General features: G+C 44.6%; 2 protein-coding genes across 2 annotated transcripts; one reads left to right on the top strand and one right to left on the bottom strand.

Annotated features, from left to right (window-relative positions):
• Positions 1 to 2,949: 2,949 nt before the first annotated feature.
• On the bottom strand, positions 2,950 to 14,219 carry SHBG (sex hormone-binding globulin). The gene is given in 8 exon segments (XM_006878250.1): positions 2,950 to 2,983; positions 4,040 to 4,163; positions 6,227 to 6,295; positions 6,298 to 6,508; positions 6,604 to 6,747; positions 13,688 to 13,758; positions 13,953 to 14,014; positions 14,191 to 14,219. Coding segments are annotated over 8 exon segments (744 nt in total).
• Positions 14,220 to 16,633: 2,414 nt separating this feature from the next.
• Positions 16,634 to 17,778, top strand: SAT2 (spermidine/spermine N1-acetyltransferase family member 2). Its single transcript, XM_006863385.1, has 6 exons — positions 16,634 to 16,699; positions 16,856 to 16,907; positions 17,034 to 17,117; positions 17,204 to 17,305; positions 17,432 to 17,472; positions 17,611 to 17,778. Exons 1-6 carry the CDS (start codon positions 16,634 to 16,636, stop codon positions 17,776 to 17,778), a joined length of 513 nt encoding a protein of 170 aa, XP_006863447.1.
• The last annotated feature ends 2,497 nt before the right edge of the window (positions 17,779 to 20,275 follow it).

Here is a 20,275-nt window from a genome sequence, read left to right as displayed (position 1 = left end):
CCCCCCCCCATTTTGGGTAGCCAGTGTCCAAGTTGCCCATCCTCGTCTACTCTGTGTATGGAGGGGGTGGGAATGCTCCTCGCTGTAAAGATTAGTTCCCTCTTTTGAGCTACTGCTTCCATAGGTGTAGGTCAAGTTCATCAAATTGTATCAAATTACTCTTTTTTTTTCCTTCTTTCTTCTTCTAGTTTAGCTCTGATCATCCAGTCATTAAAGCCAGTTCAAGTGGGTATTATCTGCAAGTGTGGGTGTTCTTGTGCATATGCCCTCTCTTCTTATCAGCTGGACGCTTCACTCTCTACTCTAGTCCTCAGTGTCTATGTCACTGACTCTGGGCCCAAGAGTCCCCAGGTCTTGCCACACTGCTGGCCAACTAGGTCTCCACCCGGGTTTTATAGGAGTCGGTGACGAACGTGGTCACAAATCAGAGTGCATGTCTGCTCATGTTTTCCCATTGAGTCTTAGTCTTGGAAGGGGGTTTGCCCTGAGGGGATCTTACCACTTGCCTTGATGTCTCCTGGGCAAGCAACTTGCTTGTTCTTGTAGTAATCAGTTGGACTGCCGTTATTGTTTTGTATTTTTCCTGTTGGTTGTCAACAAGCTTTTGTATTCCCTTATTAAAAAATGTTTTAGGCCGAACTGGGAGCCACAAATGCACTGCTGTCTTCACTTCTTCATCAGAGAGGAGTCTTCATCCTTCAAGGGCTGTTTTCAGGGAATCAAACAGGTGAAAGTCCAATGGAGCAAGATCAGGACTATAGGGAGAATGCTTTAACACCTCAAAATGAAGTTTTTGCAGTGTCAAGAGTGTGGTCACAGGTGGGCTGACATGCATTGCCATGCAAGATCACAAGGCCCTTGGATAGCAGTCTTCTACATTTAATCCAAAGCTTAGGCATGTCACTGCCATGAGCTCTGTTGATTGCTTAATTTTTTTCCAGGTACTGTTCCAATATTGGCCCTTGAGAATCCCAGAAAACTATAAGCATCAATTTTCCAGCTGATGGTTGGCTTTTGGAACTTTTTCTTAATCGGTAATTGAGGATGTTTCCATTCCATACTTTGCTGTTTATTCTCAAGCTTGTAGTAATGAATCCATGTCTTGTAACTAGTAATGATTTTTACCTTCCTTTAAGTATGAGTCCAAAATTTTGGTTGCAGATGTCTAAATGCATGTTTATGCTCTTCCGTGAGTTCTTTTAGTACTCATCTTGCACAAACTTTTCAAAACCCAAATCTCTGGATTATTTAATAGGCAGAACCATGCCTGATTTGAAAATGATTTGCCACATAATCTACTGCTACTTTTCTATTTGACAGAGTCATTTCAAATGCATGCTCAATGCTGTCATCAGCCGTGGATGTGGATGGGTGTTTTAATATACCCTGAGTATGAATAATTTTTTACTCACCTTTATATATATATGTATGTATATACCTCACAAATATAAAAGAGTTTAAAAAAGTATACTTGTACATGAGTAACCACAGGGAGGAAAATGCTGTTGATGAAGGGGATTGCAATCATTGAGATGAAACAAAGCATGTGATTTGTTTAATGTATAACTGATAATTATGTGTGTAAACTTTTACTCAAGTCACAATAAAAAGAAAGAAAGTAAGAAAGAAACAAGGAGAGAGAAAGGGTCATTGGCTATGGTGAAATGAGTGGACATATCAGTCCTGGAGAGTGTGCTGCCAAGCTCTGAAGAAAAAAATGGGGGATGTGGGAGAAGCAGGAGACACTAGGCGAGCATTGTAGGTGCCCTTGGTGGAGGCCCAGCAGAGTCTGTGTCAAGGCAAAGTCAGTCTTAATGAAAGAGTGTAGACAACTCTGGGTGATAATCAGGAATCTTGGAATCTAGGCCAGGCTGGAGAAAAGAGGTTGGAGACATGATGTGCTAACCAAGGGGAAAGGAGAAGAGCAAAGCCAATCTTGGGAAGATTCCTCAAGGACATAAAGTCAGGAAGTTGCCACTCAGCACCCCTTGGTGAGTACCCAGGTGCCTCCAGACCTTTAGCCTCCCTCTCCACTGACTCTCACCCTCAGATTCCGTGACTGTCTTCATTATTCTGGTCTCTGAACAAATGACAACACTTCCTCAGAGAGGGAGGCCTTTCCTGACCACTCATCTATGTTGCCCCTTCTCCCACTGTCCTCCATTATATTGTTGTTGTTGTTGTTGTCATATTGTTGGAGTTGGTTCCAACTCATAGCGACCCTATGTACACTAGAATGAGACACTGTCAGGCCCTGCTCCATCCTATGGGATCGTATTCCTTTTATAGCTCCAACTGCTACAGACATTATCCTGTTTATTTCATTTCTTGTTTATGGGCTGATTGCCCAGTGGCCTCCACTATATTGTGAGCTCCATCAAAGCAGGGAGTATATCTGTCCTTTTCACCAATGCACTTGCAGTGTCTAGAAGAGTGCCTGGTACATAGTAGGTGTTCAGAAAGGATCAATTGAATGAATCTATCTAGGCAGCCTAGCCTGACCCTAAACACTGACCAGAGTCCAGAATTGGGGTTGGCCTCCCTGACCGTGCTAAGAATGTTCTACAAAACACTCCAGACTGGGCAAAGATAGCTGTAGAACCTGAAGACTTGAGATTGTGAGGGTACAAAAAGGAGCCTGGGATTTGTGTCTTCCTCTCCAGAGAGTCTCCTGTAGCCTCCTTATTCTGGGGTCATTTAGGTCCTGGCTGATCACTGCAGAAGGGGACAGAAGGTCCAATGAGTGACTCACCCTGTTGTTGCCTGGGTTACTGGTAGGAAGATTCTTATAAGAAGCTAGGAGGCTGGGAACTGAGATTCCCATGGGATCTGGAAACTGAAAGAGGGGTTAACAGTTATTGAGAGGACTGAAGATTGAGAGATGGAAGCTGAGGGTTGGAGCCCCAGGGCTCCCCAAGGGGCTGGGAGTTTTGGGCTAGGACATCAGGATTACCCAAAAGACTGAGAACCTGAGAACTGTGAGCTGGGGGTGGGGGAAGGGGGAGGGAGGGAGAAGCTTGGGCATAAGGGTTTCCTGGGGACTCAGGATGAGGCAGGAGGGTTGCACAAGGAAAGACTAGGGTACCAGGATTCTCAGGGTCTGGTGTCTGAGGGCTCTTTCATCGTATTTTTGGAGGACAGAGTTATTCCTGAATTTGTCTGTTCTTCCCAGGTGGGACCAGCACAAGTCAGTTCTTGTTTAACGGAGTAGACACAAATTCATCTGGGTATGCAGCAAGTGGACCAGGAGGAGGATGGAGGCAGCTTTCTCCCTCTATTCCCTCCCTTTTTCTTTTTTTTTTTCTCCCTGCAGCCTCCACCCCTTTTCCCAGAACCCCTGCCCCCATCTCTCTGTGACCCTCTCACGCCCCCTGCTGATCCTTCCCTGGACAGCAATGACCAGTCCAAAGGGCAAGATCAGCTGAGACAACAAAATCCATCTCTTTCCTTCCATCCTAATCTCTAGGGACCAGCCTTGGAGGGAAGACGCTGAAGTCCTCAGGAGAATGAATGCTGGGGGAGAAGGTGGGTTCCAGGCTCCCAGAAAGTGAGCTATATCTGATTCCCCGAGAGAGTGTATGTGTGTAGGTATGTGTGTGTACGCATGTGTAAAGTTCCTGTGTGGTGCAAACAGTTTGGGCTGTGATGGCTAAATACTTTCAGGAGGAATAAAAGCCTGGCAATCCATTGTTATAAAAATGATAATCAAGAAAATCTGATAGAGCAGTTGTACTCTCTAATACATGTAACACTAAGTCAGATTTGACTCACTAGCTATAGGTTTGAATGGTTTTGGGGGGATGGTATAGGTGTCCATGTAAGCTGAGATCTCATCTAAAATGAATGGACATCCGCCTCCCCCATGAGACTGTGAGCACCAAGAGGGCAGGAACTAGGGTTGATTTTGTTCAGTATAATTCAATGTGCTTGACATATTGCAGGTGCACAGTAAATATTTATGGAATAAATGAACAAGTGATAGTCACAGATAATCAAAGTGATACTGAAAGTAAGTCTTAGGTGGAGATTTTGTTTTTGCCAAGGCTCTGGGGAACAGTTGTGAGTCCAGATGTCCTGGCTTCTGATCAAGGATTGGTCCATGTCCAGCTTCTGGCCTTGGACCTAAAGGCCATCCAAGCAAAAGGAGGCAGAAGAGGCCTCTCCTAGAGGGAAGTGAGATGGAAGTAGCCTTGGGGTTGGTCCAGAAGCTCCTCCCATTTATCCAATTCTTCTAAACTAAATTTTCAACTACCTTCCTCCCACTGTCCCTGTATCCTCTCCTTCTGGCACTTTTCTTCTTCCAGTTCAGAGGTTCCCTTTTCCCTCAAAATGTTCCCCTTCCCACTCTCTTACCTCTCTTTAGCTGTTTCTAGTGGTATGGTGTTGCTGTTGTTAAGTGCCTTGGAGTTGGTTCCAACTCATAGCGACCCTATAAAGGGTTTCCAAGGAGCGACTGGTGGATTTGAACCACCAACCTTTTGGTTAGCAGTCCAGTGCTTACCCTACAGTGCTACACTAAGACTCCAATGGCATACTTGTTGTTGTCAGGTGCCATTGAGTCGGAACCAACTCATAGCGACCCCATGCACAGCAGAACGAAACAATGTCCGATCCTGGGCCAACCTCACTACCGCTGCCACACTTGACGCCATCAATGATGCCACCTGGCTGATCCATCTCATTGGAGGTCTTCCTTTTTTTCTCTTACCCTCCATCTTGACATCGTTCTCCAGTGACTGTTCCCTCCTGACAATAACAATTTCTTTTGCCCGGTGCAGTCCCCAGGAAGAGGTGACCTACAGCTAGGCTCAGAGGTTAGAGAAGGGCTCTAGACCTAGGGAAGGCAGGGCAAGGGCCTACTCCATTGACTCCTGGCTCAGGACCATCCTGGACATACCCAGCTTCTGCTGAAAAGGGAATCCTGAGACCAGGAGCAGGTCCAGCACAGAACCAAAAGACAAGACCACATTTTGCAGCTTTGGGGGAAGAATGAGGAAGTAAGGAATGAACCTGTGCCCACTCTTCACAGCGCTAACCCTAGCTGCTTTAATTTGACTCTTAGCCACATCCTCCACTTAAAGTCATTCCTACCACCCAAATCCTGCCTCAATTTTCTTGGCATCACTCTCTACAGAGTCCTTGAGCGTTACAAATAAGTAATATGTTCTGCTACTTGTTGGGAGCGACTGAGCCAAAGGTCTCTGACTTAGGGGTAGTTTAACCGAAGGATTGCAACTGAACAGTTGTGGTCCAGAAACTCAAGCTGCACCCAAGTCAAGCTGCCCCCTGAGGAACTTGCAGGGCTGCCTCAGGGGACAGGGAACTTGCAAGGTCTTTCCTTGTACACAGCTATGACCTTCAGCTTAGTCTGCACAAACAACACCAGATGTTCTTGCACTCTTTTCCCTGTCCCAAGCACCTCCCTTTGTTATGTGTATAAAATAAACTTGCTTCATTTGGTCTGGGCCACAGTATCTCCATCAGAGTGCTGCATCCCACCTGGTCTAACTTTACTTCATTCATTTGTGTCTTGTGTCTTCCTTTTCTTTCTAATCTCCCGTTGCCCCTACTTGGGTTTAATCTCTCCATGCTGGACACAGAGAATAGCCAAAGCCGGATGTGGCAGCTACTAACTAAAACTTTGGAGGAGGTTCAAGTCCACCCAGAGGTGTCTCAGAAGAAAGAATTGTCAATGTACTTCTGAAAATCCAATCATTGAAATATTTATGGAACACAGTTCTACTCTGATATGCATTGGGACATCATGAATGGAAACTGGCTAGATGGTAACTGGTTCACTCTCTAGAGAACCACACCCACCTTTGTATATATAGTAAATATACAACTAAGTAAAAGCTTGTTATGTGTAGCTCTAAGATGTTTCCCTACCCACAAAGAACAACCCTTAAACCCTCTCAATGTTGAAATTTGGAGGCTTTCTTTTCCTTCACTGCTCATGGCTCCACTGGAAGCAGGCACAGGGCCCCCTCTTTTAGAAGTAGAGGCTGAGCCAAGGAGAATTCTCTGGAATTCTCCTTGGAGAATTGGCCAGCATTGGCTGACAGCTGAAGCCCCAGCTCCAAGGAGAAGGTCCAGAGTTTTGTATGAAGCTGAAGGAGATCTAGGGAGAGAAAAAATCCTCCTGAGACCTCAAGGTGGCTAACAGTGGAGGGAGATGGAAAAAGGCAGACAAGGAACTTGCCATGGAGGAGAAAATAGCCTTTACTAAGGAGGCTGAATTTTACATGAGTCCCTGGAGGAAAGAATACTCCAGGTTGGGACTCTACAGCACAATTCTGGTGCTAATGGCAGAAGAGGATGAGGTCGGAGCTTACTGGTCTAGCCAGACATCCTGATGCAGGCAGCCAACCAGCAGAAGGAGAAGGGGAGGTGTGGGGATGTTGGAATCTAGCCATCTGAGCCTCAGTTCTACATTCCCCATCCTGTTTCCTGTCCTCAAAGACACAAGCATTTTGTCTACCGATCCAGCTTTCATCCTGTATCTTACCTTCTCAAAATGTGGATGAAGACACCACCAGGGCAATCCACCTAGTGATGCTTTGCCAGTTTTAGCCAGAGTTTCCATCCCTGTGATGTCGTTACCTTGCTGGCAATCGGAGGTTGAAGATTGGAGACAGTCCCCCCAGTGCAAGCCTCATGATGGCCTGGAGTTTTCTGGCCAGGGACTAGCACCTCCTCCCCATCTATCTCCAGCAGCACCATGTTTCCGTTGATCTTCACTTCCACCTGTAGGAAGGAGGAGAGATGCAGAATCAGGGGCTCTGGGGTCTACTTTTACCACTTTCTTCTGAAACAGTCTAATGTAGTAGAAAGACCATTAACTTTAGGAGTTAGTTGGCAATAGAATTGAGAGTCCAGAAATGAACCAACACATCTCTGGTCAACTGGTTTTTGACAAGGGTGCTAAGTCCACATGATGGGAAAGAAGAGCCTTCTAAATAAATGATACTAGTGAAATTGGATTTCCACATACAAAAAAAAATGCAACAGAAACTTTGCCTCACATATACAAAAACAAATTTTAAATGGACAAAGAGCCTAAACGCGTAAATTTTTGTTGTTGTTGTTAAATGCCATTGAGTCCTTTCCAACCCACAGCGACCCTGTATAGGGTTTCCCAGGAGCAGCTGTTGAGCTTGGACCACTGACCTTGCAATTCATAAAATCATACAATTCTCCCCTCTAAGACTGAAACTCAAAGGGGACACATGAGCAGGCATGTAAGCTTGCTGATAACCACATTGGTCTACTGGTGAGTGGAAGAGGGGGACGGGGCAGCAATGAAGAAATGGGCTGAGTTCAACCGTGTTCCATACACTCCTGTTGACCAGGAGAGGAGAGAGAGAAGAGGAAGGGCTGATTGGTCCAAAGTGTGGTGAGATCTGGGGACATAGCTACAGAGGGTGTCGGGGTTTGCCCTCGACATAGTTGTCACGAGTGTTTGGTTCACGAGGAGGGGAGATCCAGCGGCGATAGGGATAGCGAAAGAATACACAGACAAACAGAAGAAGGAAGACAATGAGGCACCCCAAAGCCAGGGTGGATACATCACTGGTGGGCAGGCTTGGGACTACAGGCATCATGGCCTCCGCAGGCAGCAACTCACTGCCCTGCAATCTTTACTGCATGCCTTCCAACCCGTAATGCACCGCAATCTTTACTCCATGCCTCCCAACCAGCAATGCACAACTGGGGAGGCCCGGGCCTCTGCTTTATTTAGGGGAGGAGTTTCACACCAAGCTGGGAGGGACTTAGGCAAGGTACAGCTAACATCAGTACTTTTCCAGACATTCAGGTAACTTTACATCATACTTCACTGGTTCGAATCCCAGGCCAGCAACTTGGATTCTCAGGCCCAATTAACATATCTATAGCCCCTGAGGTCAGTTGGGGGAAGGTGAGAGTTCTGCAGGAGATGCCCAGGTGAATGGGCTGCACCTGGAAAAGGGATTAGGGAGGATGGGTTCTTTGTCTATAGAACAAAGAACCGAGAAGTAGCTAAGATATTTTTAGTTAATCCTTTGGAGAAAGGTTTAACCTTGCAACCTTTAGTCTCGGCTTTAGGAAAATATCACATTTATCTGTGGATTTTCAAAGGCTCCAGTGTATTAATTTAATATATATACCTGAATATTAAGATGAAAGCAATTTTCCATTAACTGCCAGTGGCCTCATTTGTTACACTCAGCCCTAGAGGGCCTCGAACCTCTGACTAGTCTTACACGGTCTGCAACAAGAGGGCTAGAGCTGAGAGTGAAGCATCCAGCTGATACGAAGTGAGGGGAGACACACAAGAACACCCAAACTTGCAGATAGTACCCATTTGACCTAGCCTCGATGGCTTAATAATCAGAACCCAACTAGAGGAAGATACAACAACAACAAAAACAATTTTTTTATAAAGGAAATGAGGGTAAATTGCTATAATTTGATGAACTTGACCTATACTCATGGAATAACTCTAAATACCAACAGAGAGGGAAGGAGTCTTCACATCAAGTATCAATGCTATCCCCTTTGTATACAGGGTAGATAGGGACGAGCAACTTAGACATTGGCTACCTAAAATAAGGAGGTGATAAAGGCACAAAGTGACTGGCTTACAAGGTTTCAAGAGAGAGTTTAGTTTAAGAGTGTGTGGGGAAGATAGAGTCCCCACTGAACAGTTTTCATCATGTCTAGATGAGTCTGATTAAAAGAGATGGGGATGTAAGTTGCTCGCCCAGGAGACATCAAGATAAGTGGTCAGGTCCTCTCAGGGTAAGCCCCCTTCCAAGACTAAGACTCAATGGGAATACACGAGCAGACATGCACTGACTGGTAACCAATCACTGGTAAGGGAAAAACAACAATGAAGCTGTGAGCTAAACCCTACTACAATGTTCAAAATACTCCTGTGAACCTGGCTGGAGACCTGGTTGTCTAGCAGTGTGACAAGACCTGGGGACTCCCTGGGCCCAGAGTCAGTGACATAGCCATACAGAGTGTAGAGTGAAGCATCCAGCTGATAAGAAGAGAGGGCATATGCACAAGAACATCCACACTTGTAGATAATATCCACTTGACCTGACTTCAATGCCTGGATGATCAGAGCTCAACTAGAAGAAGAAAGAAGAGGGAAAAAAAAAGAGTAATCTAATACAATTTGATGAACTTGACCTACACCTATGGAGGCAGTAGCTCAAAAGAGGGAACAAATCTTTACAACAAGGATCATTTCCACCCCCTTGATACACAGAGTAGACAGTATGTGCAACTTGGACATCGGCTACCCAAAATGCGGGGTTAGGGGTGGAGGGGTGGATTACAAAGGCAAGAAGTGACTGGCTTACAAGCTTTCAAGAGGGAGCCTAGATCCAGAGGATGCGGAGGAAGGTAGAATCTCCACTGAGTAGTATCTAATCTGTCTGGGTGGGGCTGATGAAAAGAGATGGGGATAGCACTCATGTGGTACAATAGTGAATAATTGCTATCAGGACTGACAGTGAGGGTTGGAAATGTAAAGGTAGACATTTGTAGCAAAAGGAGGGGAGTGATTGACTTTGCAGTCTAGGAGCAGAGGTCCCTGGGACCATCAAGGGAGAAGAGTGGAGTGTGGGACCCTACCCAGAGAAACAGTGATACCAGAGATGGAGGCAGAGACAATGATGTGGAGAGATGGAGCAGCTGGGGACTCTAGACCCAGAAAGGAAGAGGGCTGTGTGCTGAAGACCAGGGGACAGGCTTGCAGGGTAAACCCTTTAGTTGGTTGATGATGCATGGAGGGGATTGTAACCATGGCAATGAAACAATATATGATAGGATGAATGTAAAGCTAATGTTCTCCCATGTAAACTATCACATAATTCACAATAACACATTTAAAAAAAAAGAGACATGGGGATAAGATTCTTATGATTCAATAGTGAGTAATTGTTATCATGACTAATTGCAACTGTCACAATTGTAAAGGTAGAAATTTTGTAGCAAAAACGGGGGCCCAGTTAATCTTACAGTCTAGAAACAAAGGATCCTAGGACCATCAAGGAAGAAGAGCACAAGTAGAATGTGAGACCTTATCCTGAGAAGCAGCCACACCAGAGATGGAGGCAGAGATGGGGACATGGAGAGAGGGAGCAGCTGAGGACTCTAGATTCATGGGAAGACAGGGAGTAAGAGCTGGCGGCCAGGAGACAAACTTGCAGAATGTGGCCCCCTTTGGTGGTGTAAATTATTATATATGCCTGAGTGTTAAAAAAAAAAAAAAAGCTAAAGGAGAGAAATGCTGTTAACTGTTGGTACATGAAGGGGATTATAATCATTGTACTGAAACAAAGTATACGATGTGTTGAATGTAAAACTGATGATCTGCCCTGTAAACTTTCACTCAATTCACAATAAAAAATTTTGTTTTAATTAATTAATTTTTAAAAAATCATACAGTTCTTAGACTAAGCAGGGACAAGGCTATCAGGGTTACTTTTCAACAATGGATAATATAATATAATAACAAAAACACAAAGAGCAAAAGACAAAATAAATCAATGGGACCTGTGAATTTACTTGATAAGACTTTCTATTCTGCGTCATAACTTTCACCAAATGATTTGGTTGTTGTTGTTAAAGTGCTGTAGAGACTGTTCTGACATATAGCAACCCGGTATAAGGTGTCCGAGGAGCAGCTGGTGGGTTTGAACAGCTGACAATGTGGTTAGCAGTCCAGTGCTAATACTACAGTGCCGTACCAGGACTCCAATGATTGGGTGTTGTTGTTGTCAAGAGCCATTGAGTCGGTTCTGACCATAGCAACCCTTTATGGGCTGAAGCAAAGGTCAAGGGACTGTGTGGCAGAGGCTGAGAATGAGAGAAAGATGTGTCTTTAGTATGGCTAAGAAGAGCTTCTTCTGACCAGAGAACTGCTGGATCCTAAGTTGTTTCTGATTCTAAATTGTACCCTGTTGGACTCATAACCATAAGGTCAGCAGTTCAAATCCACCAGCCTCTCTGAGAAAGAAGGATGAAGTTTTCTACTCTGGTAAAGATTTTTAGTCTTGGAAACCCTATACAAGCTTGTGAGATGGAACCAACTTGATGGCACACAACTACCAATCAACTTCTCTAATAAATCCCATAATTGTGAGTATCATCTGTGAGTTCTGTATCATTGTTGCAAAGGATTATGGAACCCAGCAGAGAAGTCGAGAGTGCTGTGGAGGGGTAGGTGGTGTCAGAATAGGATAAAGAAGGTTGGAGGGTAGAGGTTTGTCTGACCTCTGCCTCATAAGAATGAGCCTTGGGCTGATGTATTTGATTCTCCTTCCCTCTTGTGCAGTCCGAGGAAGTCAGACATGACCTCCACATCATTTTTTGGCAGACTTCATAAAAATTATAAACTTTAATTCATCGAAAGACTTTACCAAAAGAATGAAAAGACAAGCTACCAACTGAGAGAATATCTTTGGAAACCATATATCCAACAAGAATCTAATAGCCAAGAAACATGTAAGTTAAGTAGAAAAACCAAAAATAAACCAGTCTGAAAAGAAACATTTCACCAAAGAGGACATTCAAATGGCCACCAAACATGAAAAGATGCTTAGCATCATTAGGCACCAGAGAGATGCAAAGCAAAACCACAATGGAATATCATTTCACTTCCACTAAGATGGCCAAGATTTTAAAAAGAAATAAAAATGAAACAAAAACAAAATAACAAATGTTGGCAAGGATGTGGGGAAATTGAAACCCTTCTCCATTGCTGCTGGGAATGCAAAATTATATAGTTGCTATAGAAAACAGTGTGGCGGTTTCTAATTTAAAAAAAAGGAATTACCAACTACCATGGTGGTGGTGGTTATGTGCCATGGAGTTGGAACTGACTCATAGCGAGGGTACCCTGTTCAGGGTTTCCAAGGCTGTAGATCTCTACGGGAGCAGAAAGCCTCATCTTTCTCCCGCAAAAAAAATGGTAGTTTTGGAACTGCTGACCTTGTGGTTCGTAACCCAATTCATAGCCACTACGCTACCAACTACCATATGACCCAGCAATTTCACTCCTAGGTATATATCCTAGGACTCAAAAAGAGACTTGTACACCAGTGTTCATTGCTAGACTATTCACAATAGCCAACAGGTGGAAACAACTAAATAAATGTCCATCAACATATGAATGGATACACAAAACGTTGTACAAATATATAATAGAATACTACTCAGTCAGTAGGAGAAATGAAATCTTGATATATGCATGCTACAGTATGGATAGAGTTCGAAGGTTTTATGCTGAGCAAAGGAAGAAAATCACAAAAGGACAAAAATTGTATGACCTCATTTATATAAAAAGACATAAGATGACAAATGTATAGAAACCAATGTTTATTAGTGGTTCCCAGGGGGAAAAGATAGTAGGGGAAGGAGAATTAACAACAAAGGAAAAATCACAGTGATTAAGGGTAAAGTTGAACAGCCCACATTGTAAATGTTGTCAATTACAATGGTTGGCTGTTGGCTATAAAAAATTGAATTGACAAAAGTTGTGTGATAAATCTATTTATAAAAACAACAAAAGTAGAGTACCTGCTGAGGCTGTTATATACAGCCAAACACTTCACGGGATTTGGTTCTTTAGTTTGGAGGTTTGCGGTCATGGTTTCATGGTTGTTTTTGTTGTTGTTACATCCCAGTTAATTGGCCTAATGACTTGTGCTGTGTCCTAGTTTGTTGTGTAGAGTCTGGGATTTTAAAAGCTTGTAAGCAGTCATCCAAGGCACAATTGGTTTCTACTCACCTGGAACAACAAAGGAAGAAGTAAAGTCAGGAATAGGACCAGGAGGAGGATTTGGAACATGTAGCCTATTGTCTTCGTGAACAACTGCCTCCTTTGCCATGAGACCAGATGAACTGGATGGAGCCCAGTTACCATTACTGAACATTTTGATCAAAGATTCCATTGAAGAATCCTGATCAAAAGGGGAAAAAATGCAGAAGGGAATTTAAAATTTTTATGGACTCTAGTCTTTCTAGAGCCATGAAAAATGGATGAATCCCTGAAATTCTCTCCCTGAGATATTTTAAACATTTTTAAACAAAAATATCCCATGAAATCTGAAAACAGAACAATAGTTTATGTAAACTGCTAAAAGTTTTTTTTTTTTTTTAAAGGTCTGCCTTAAGCATTCTTCTCTTTTAAGTACTATCCTGTACATGGGATTAAATTGACAACAGTCATTGAAATACAAGATAGAAACCATAGAGGGGAGTACGTTTATGTTAATGAGGGCGAGACAACTCAGGAAAGCAGGATGAGAATGGTTACACATCTTGAAGAATGTAATCAATGTCACTAAACTGTACATGTAGATGCTATTGAATTGTATGTTTTGTTGCATATATTGTCAACAACAAGGAAGTAAATAATTTAAAGTTTAAAAAAAAAGTCAGCTGGCATCCTTGGCTCATGCAGGCCTTGTCATTTACATGTAGACTGAGTTTCAAAGTTCCCATGTAAACAATGGGAACAAGACTAGCTACTTTATGGGGGCATCATGTGGATTAGATGATAAAGGGATGTCTAATAACTCGATTGTATTCTCCTTCGTTGGACAGCTCAAAGACCAATGCTATATTACCTAGTGTCACCTTCCATCATCCAGTGGGGCCCAGTGTTGACTATAAATTGGGTTCAGTGATTGTGCAATTAGATCTCAGGACCACTATTCTGAAGTCCCAGCATAAACCAGTTATCCTTAGGGTTGTTGTAGTTAAGTGCCACTGAGTCAGTTTCGACTCATAGTGACCCTGATATAGAGTTTCCAAGGTACATCTTTGTAGGAGTAGAAAGCCTCAACTTGCTCTCAAGGAATGGTTGGCGAGCTTGAACCACCCAGCAAGTGGTTCACAGTCCAATGCTTGTCCTACAGAGCTACCACACTCTTATCCTTAAGGTTGGTATCCCCATAAAAAAATCACTACCTCTGGATGCCACGTCTGTAGCTCAAAGGAGGAGGAGGAGGTCCTGGAAGGACATAGAACAAAGAATTATGTATGAATGTGCTCTTCCAGAGCAAATATGGGCCTGGGGGAAGCAAACTTCAGAAAGAAAGGACAGAGAAAGAGGGAAAGGAGAAGAGCTGATGGAGAAAGAAGATAGGATTAGAGGACTGGATCAAGGGTTTTGGGTTGACTCCATACTTTGAGATCTTGGTACCATCAAAGGTCATGATAGTGACAGACTTATGTCCTGAGTCATTCCTGCGATGCAGGGCAGGAAAGTTCTGGAACCTGTATTAGAAAGAGAAAAAATTTAAAGCTGGTACAAGGACAGATACAGTCAGACACACAGAGAAGCCCTGATATAGGGTCAGAGGAGGAGAGAAGGGAAGAGGCTACAGTCAAAGTGTTATTTTTGTTAGGTCCCATCAAGTTGGTTCCAACCCATAGCAACTCTATGCACAACAGAACAAAACACTGTCCAGTCCTGCGTCATCCTCACAATCACTGTTATGCTTGAACCAAAGTGTAGCTCATTTAAATACATAGGTTAAGTGCCCTGTCTCACTCCGGCACCTGTGTGAGGAGTAGAGTTCTCATGGCCAGTCCCTAATGAGTGTGAGTTGGGAGCAGCAGCTGATGCGCCATAGCCCATGTGTCTCTGACCTCCACAGTCCACGATGTTCTTTCCTGTGGCTCAGAAAACTCTAGGGAGACTATGTGGGGATAGAGGAAGTTATACACAGAAGTAGTGGACAATTAAAAGTTACCTGGCAGAAGAAAGGGGTGATAGGAGAAAAAGGCAGGAGACACGGGCTCCCTTTGGAGTCAAATGGGAGGAAGGGGCAGAATCCTCCACTACCCTCCCCATTGCAGAGACAAGTTATAAGCTTGGAGAGGGCATCCTATTTCTCCTCCCCACCTGTAGAACCTGGCCTACAGTCCTCTACACCTTCTGCTCTCCAACAGGCCTGAGGTCTGGAAACAGTCCTGGATTGCTCCTAAAGAAGCATCTCCATTAGGGCAAGAGCTGAAACAGCACACCAAACATTCAGCTAAAAGTCATGTCACCTTTGAGCTTCAGTGTCTTTATCTGTGAAATAGGTGAAATAATAATTCCTTTAAGGGGTTACTGTGAGTGTTAATTGATATAATGCATACACAATGCCTCTTGTCTAGTCTGAGCACCTCCCTCAGTATTTTCCCAGGCCTTAGAGGCTTGCTTCACAGGGAGGTAGTACTTTTTGTTACTGTTGTTGTTGTTAAGTGCCTTCAAGTCGGTTCCGACCCATAGCGACCCTGTACAGGGTTTCCGAGGGAGTAGAAAGCCTCATCTTTCTCCCGCGGAGCAGCTGGTAGTTTCGAACTGCTGACCTTAAGGTTCGCAGCCCGATTCATAACCACTACACTACCAGAGCTCCTTACTTTTTGTTACTATTTAGTGAATATTTTCCCCGCTCCTTGTCCCTGCTCCCAAAGATCTCCCCATATCCATGTGTTGAGGGGTCCTGTCAGGCATTCCACAGAAGATGTTGCAGGGTGCGTCCCCAAAGATTACAGACCTGGAAACTCTATGGGCCGTTTTACTCTGTCCCAAGGTGACTGAGTCAGAATCGAAAAGATGGCAACAGGTTTGTAGGTTTTTTTTTTTTTTTTTTTAATCCTTTTTGTTACAAGGCCTTACATTCTACCAGGGGAAACCTATTAACTGCTCTTTGACCTGTTTAAAAATCCAAATCGTCCACAGAGAGGTAACACTCTGAACAAGTTTTCAGAGTTGGGAGTCTTAGGGCTCAACCAAAGTGTGGGGGAGAGAAGAAAGAGTTAAGCAGGTATCTACTGCGCTACAGGATAATCCACTGGACTGCAAGATTGGTTTGAACGCAAGATCGGCCGTTCAAACCCACTAGCCGCTCCTCAGAAGCCCTATAAAGGGTCCCTATGAGTTGGAACCGACTAGACAGCACTTAACAAGTATGTACTTCAATTAAAGAAGAGGAGGGATGTCTTTGGGAGTCATTGAATTTATGTTAATGGTAGTAAAATATTTTGGAAAATAATAGCAGTATTGGCGGCACGACATAAAAAATGTAATCAATGTAATTGAGTATCAAATTTGGAAATTGTGCTGACAAATATGTTTAGGTGTGTATATTTGCACCACAGTAAAAAAAAAATTTTTAAATGATAGGGCAGGGTCACTTCTGAGCAGTGGGGTGTCTCTGATTGAGGCTGGTACACACAGATATCAGCAGAGATAAAACCTCCGCAGTCCAACCTTGATCCCGGCCAGAGAACCCAGTCACAAGACCAGGCCACTAGGGGCGGGGCCCGGGATCGGGGAATGTGCCTACTCTGCATGTTGATTGGTTGGCGGATGTGCGTCCGCTAGGGTAGAATTTCGGGGGTTTCACAGACGTGAAGACCACCCGGGCCAAGCCCTCCACCCGGTCGCCTCATCTTCGGAATCCGACTTCCGCCTCCCAGACGCGAACAGGACCGCATCTCAATCCGGCATTCCACCCTCTCCGGATTTTCGGAATATAGGCTTGTAGGCCCCTTAAAGGGTCCCAGTTGTCCTTCACCCAAACCTATAGAACGGAAGTGTGGGTCGTGGACTTTGGGTCAGACCGTGGGGACCAGGATGGCTTCCGTGCGAATCCGAGAGGCCAATGAGGGAGACTGTGGAGACATTCTGAGACTGATTCGGGTGAAGGCCACGGGAAGCCAGAGTCCCAGAGGGGGGCTAAGCGGCGCCGCCCGAGGTGGAGGTTGGGTGGACAGAGAGGAGGGCGGCCTTGGGGCCCCGTTCGGGGATCAGCGGGGCTCTGCTGTCCTCATGTAGCCTCTGTTCCCCACTCCCTAGGAACTGGCTGAGTACGAAAAGCTCTCGGATCAGGTGAAGATCAGTGAAGAAGGTGGGGTCTTGGCACCTGGGTACTGAAAGAGGTTGTGGGGAAATGAGGGACTGTTTGCATTCGAACTCCAGGGTGGGCACACAGTCAGGCCGTTTCTCTGTTTCCTGTTAAAATCTTAATCTGCAGCTCTGCGAGCAGATGGTTTTGGAGAGAATCCTTTCTATCACTGTGTGGTGGCAGAGATTCCTCCAGCTCACGGTGAGCCACAAGGTAGGATTACCTGTACCTCAGGCACCCACCTCAGAGGCCTTTCAACCACACTCCTGGAGGTTTTACCCTTCTTTTCTCTTTCTCAGGGGCCCGTGTGGTGGGCTATGGGCTCTACTACTTCATCTACAGCACATGGAAGGGACGCAATGTGTATCTGGAAGATATCTACGTGATGCCAGAATATAGGGGTAATGAGCAGAGGCTTAGGCTGGGGTGGGAGTAAGCAACCCATGGACCCCACCACAGCCCCTACCAGCCTACGGTGTTTTCTGATCACATTCAACTCAAGCAACTACTCTTTCTTCCCATAACAGGTCAGGGAATTGGTTCCAAAATAATAAAAAAGGTGGCTGAGGTAAGGAAGACAGTAAGGGTCTCTAGGATGGGAATTATAAACTAGGCTCTGGAGAAGCAATGGGGTCATCTGGATTAAAAGGGATAAGAAAGCCTTTTCCTTTGACTCCAGAAAAGTGAATGATTTCTTCTCCCACAGGTGGCCTTGGATAAGGGCTGCTCCCAGTTTCGCCTGGCAGTACTGGACTGGAACAAGAGGGCCATGGACCTATACAAGGCTTTAGGAGCCCAAGATCTGACTGAAGCTGAGGGTTGGCATTCCTTCCGCTTTGAAGGAGACACCATGAGGGAGTTGGCAAGAAAGTGATGCCATCCCTTGGGAATCTCTCTCAGACTGGGCTCCTCCTTCCCCACTAGCTCAAACACATCTTAGATACTATCTCCACAGCCAGAGGCTTATCTGCAGAAAACACGGTTGTACTGAAAGACCAGAATTGAGGGAGAGGCTTTTCTACCTTTTTGTTGAGAGTGAAAAATAAATGATTACTACTATGGCCTCTTGTAGTTTTGGCTAGAGGGGTTGATAAAATGATACACTTCAATCAGTTCAAATCCCTTTCTCAGTGTTAACTACCAGTGAATGTTGATCCTGGGGATAAGTCTGGACCCAGCTTGACTTTCATTCTCAGCAGACTGAAGTCTTGGCTCTGGCCAATTGAGTATAAGGAAAAGAAAAGCTAAGTGGACTGAATTTAAAGAGCTCCAGAGGGGACCAACTTGGCACATCAGTCTATCTTTCTCGTTTGGGACCCAGACAAAGGCTTCAAATGTCCGAATAGAGCTGTGCCTAGATCCAGGACTGAGGCAGGCAGAGGACTAAGTGGAAAAGACTGCCACCTAGTGGTGGCACTTCAGGGGTACTTGTTAGTGCTCTCTAGTTGGGAGTCTTAAGGCCCAGTGTAGGGTTTCCTAGGAGCAGCTGGTGAGTTTGAACCTCCAACTTTGTGATTAAAACTGACCTTGTGGTCCAGTGCATTATACTGCAGCTCCACACCAGGACTCGGGAGTACTGGGAAGGAGCAATTGCTACAACTAAAAATCAACTCAGCCAACGAATGCTTTTCTTTTCAGTGTGACACACCCTATAAAAAAGTTGTTGATGAGTGCCATCGAATTGACTCTGCATAAGGTTTCTGAGGCTGTAAATCTTTGTGGGAGCAGAAAGCCTCATCTTTATCCTGGGGTGTCTGGTAGACTCGACTTCATGGTTCCCAGTTCAATGCTTATTCTGTGGCACTACCACATTCTCCTACAAAAGAATAGAATTCAACAAAATCAAAACAAATTTAGGATCTATGAGGAAAAGGAGAAAAATAGGTTCATTTTCTCCTAATTTTGATGACATTTTATGATACAAGTAATGCAAGTTGGTTACAGAAATATTGGAACATATACGTAAAATAAAGAGTCCATGTTGTTAAGTGCTATAGAATAGGTTCCGACTCAGCAACCCTGTATAGGGTTTCCATGGAGCTGCTGGTGAATTTGAACCACCACAGAGCTTGCAGTTCACACTGACCTTTGGTCCAGTGCATTAGCCCACAGCGCCACATCAGGACTCCAAAGAATCCATGTTGTTGTGAAGTGCCGTCGAGTCGGTTCCAACCCATAGTGACCCTGTATAGGGTTTCTAAGGAGAGGCTGGTGAGCTTGAACCACCAACCTTGCAGTTCAAATGGCTTTGCAGTCTTGTGCATTAACCCACAGAACCACACCGAGACTCCCCATTGTTGTTGTTAAGTACCACGGAGTTGGTTCCGACTCATAGTGATCCTGCACAGGGTTTCCGGGGCTGCAAATCTTTACAGGAGCAGAGCGCCTCATCTTTCTCCCGCAGAACTGCTGGTAGTTTCGAACTGCCGACCTTGAGGTTAGCAGCCCGATTTGTAACCACTACACTACCAGACCTCCTTCAAAGAGTCCATAGCAGAGAATATTTCTACCTATGTTTATGTGCTGAAAATAGAACTGTGAATGCAGTAGAGCATGCAGGGGATACAGTTATGAAAATTTCCAAGTCATAACCACACACCTTGAGGGAATGAGTGAGTTGTATCTGGGAGCTCAGGACCATACTCTCAGGGACATCAGGGTCAATTGGTATATTATAGTTCACGAAGACAATATTCTACCTTGGTGAGTAGCAACTAGGGTATTAAGAGTTTCTGAGATGCCGTATAAGGTATATCTATTGGTCTCTGCTCATCTAGAGCAGTGAAAAGTGAAGAAAATCAGACATATGGAAACAATTAACCCAAAGGACTCATAAACTACATGCACCCCAGCCTTCAAAACCCTGAAACCAGAAGAACTAGATGGTACCCAACTACTACTGCTGACTGTTTTGAAAGGGGTCATAATAGGAGGTCCTAGATAGAGTGGGGGGAAAATGTGGAACAAAACTAGAAATCATGAAAAAACAAGACCAGGCTTACTGTCTGATAGAGACTGGCGGGTCCCCTGAGACTATGACCAGTATTTATTTACCATTGAAACTACTCCTGCGGCTCAACTTTCAGCTGAACACTAGACAAGCCTACAAAGTGAACACTGATACCAGGAAAGTCCACACTCCCTAAAACAATCAACCATAAGAAATCAAAGGGCAGGCATCATTTGTGCAGGGGTCAGGCTGCTAACCTCAAGGTCAGCAGTTCAAAACTACCAGGAGAAAGATGAGGATTTCTGCTTCCCGTAAGGAAACCCTATTCAGGGTTGCTATGAGTTGGAACCAACTCCACAGTACACCAGCACCAAAGCTCAGAAGGCAAGAAATGATAGGGAAGAAGAATGAATGGGAATGG

This window comes from Chrysochloris asiatica, unplaced genomic scaffold (assembly GCF_000296735.1).
Source record: "Chrysochloris asiatica unplaced genomic scaffold, ChrAsi1.0 scaffold00054, whole genome shotgun sequence".
NCBI lineage: Eukaryota > Metazoa > Chordata > Mammalia > Afrosoricida > Chrysochloridae > Chrysochloris > Chrysochloris asiatica.
The sequence above is the reverse complement of the archived record's forward strand: the minus strand, read 5'-3'. Positions and strand labels throughout refer to the sequence as shown.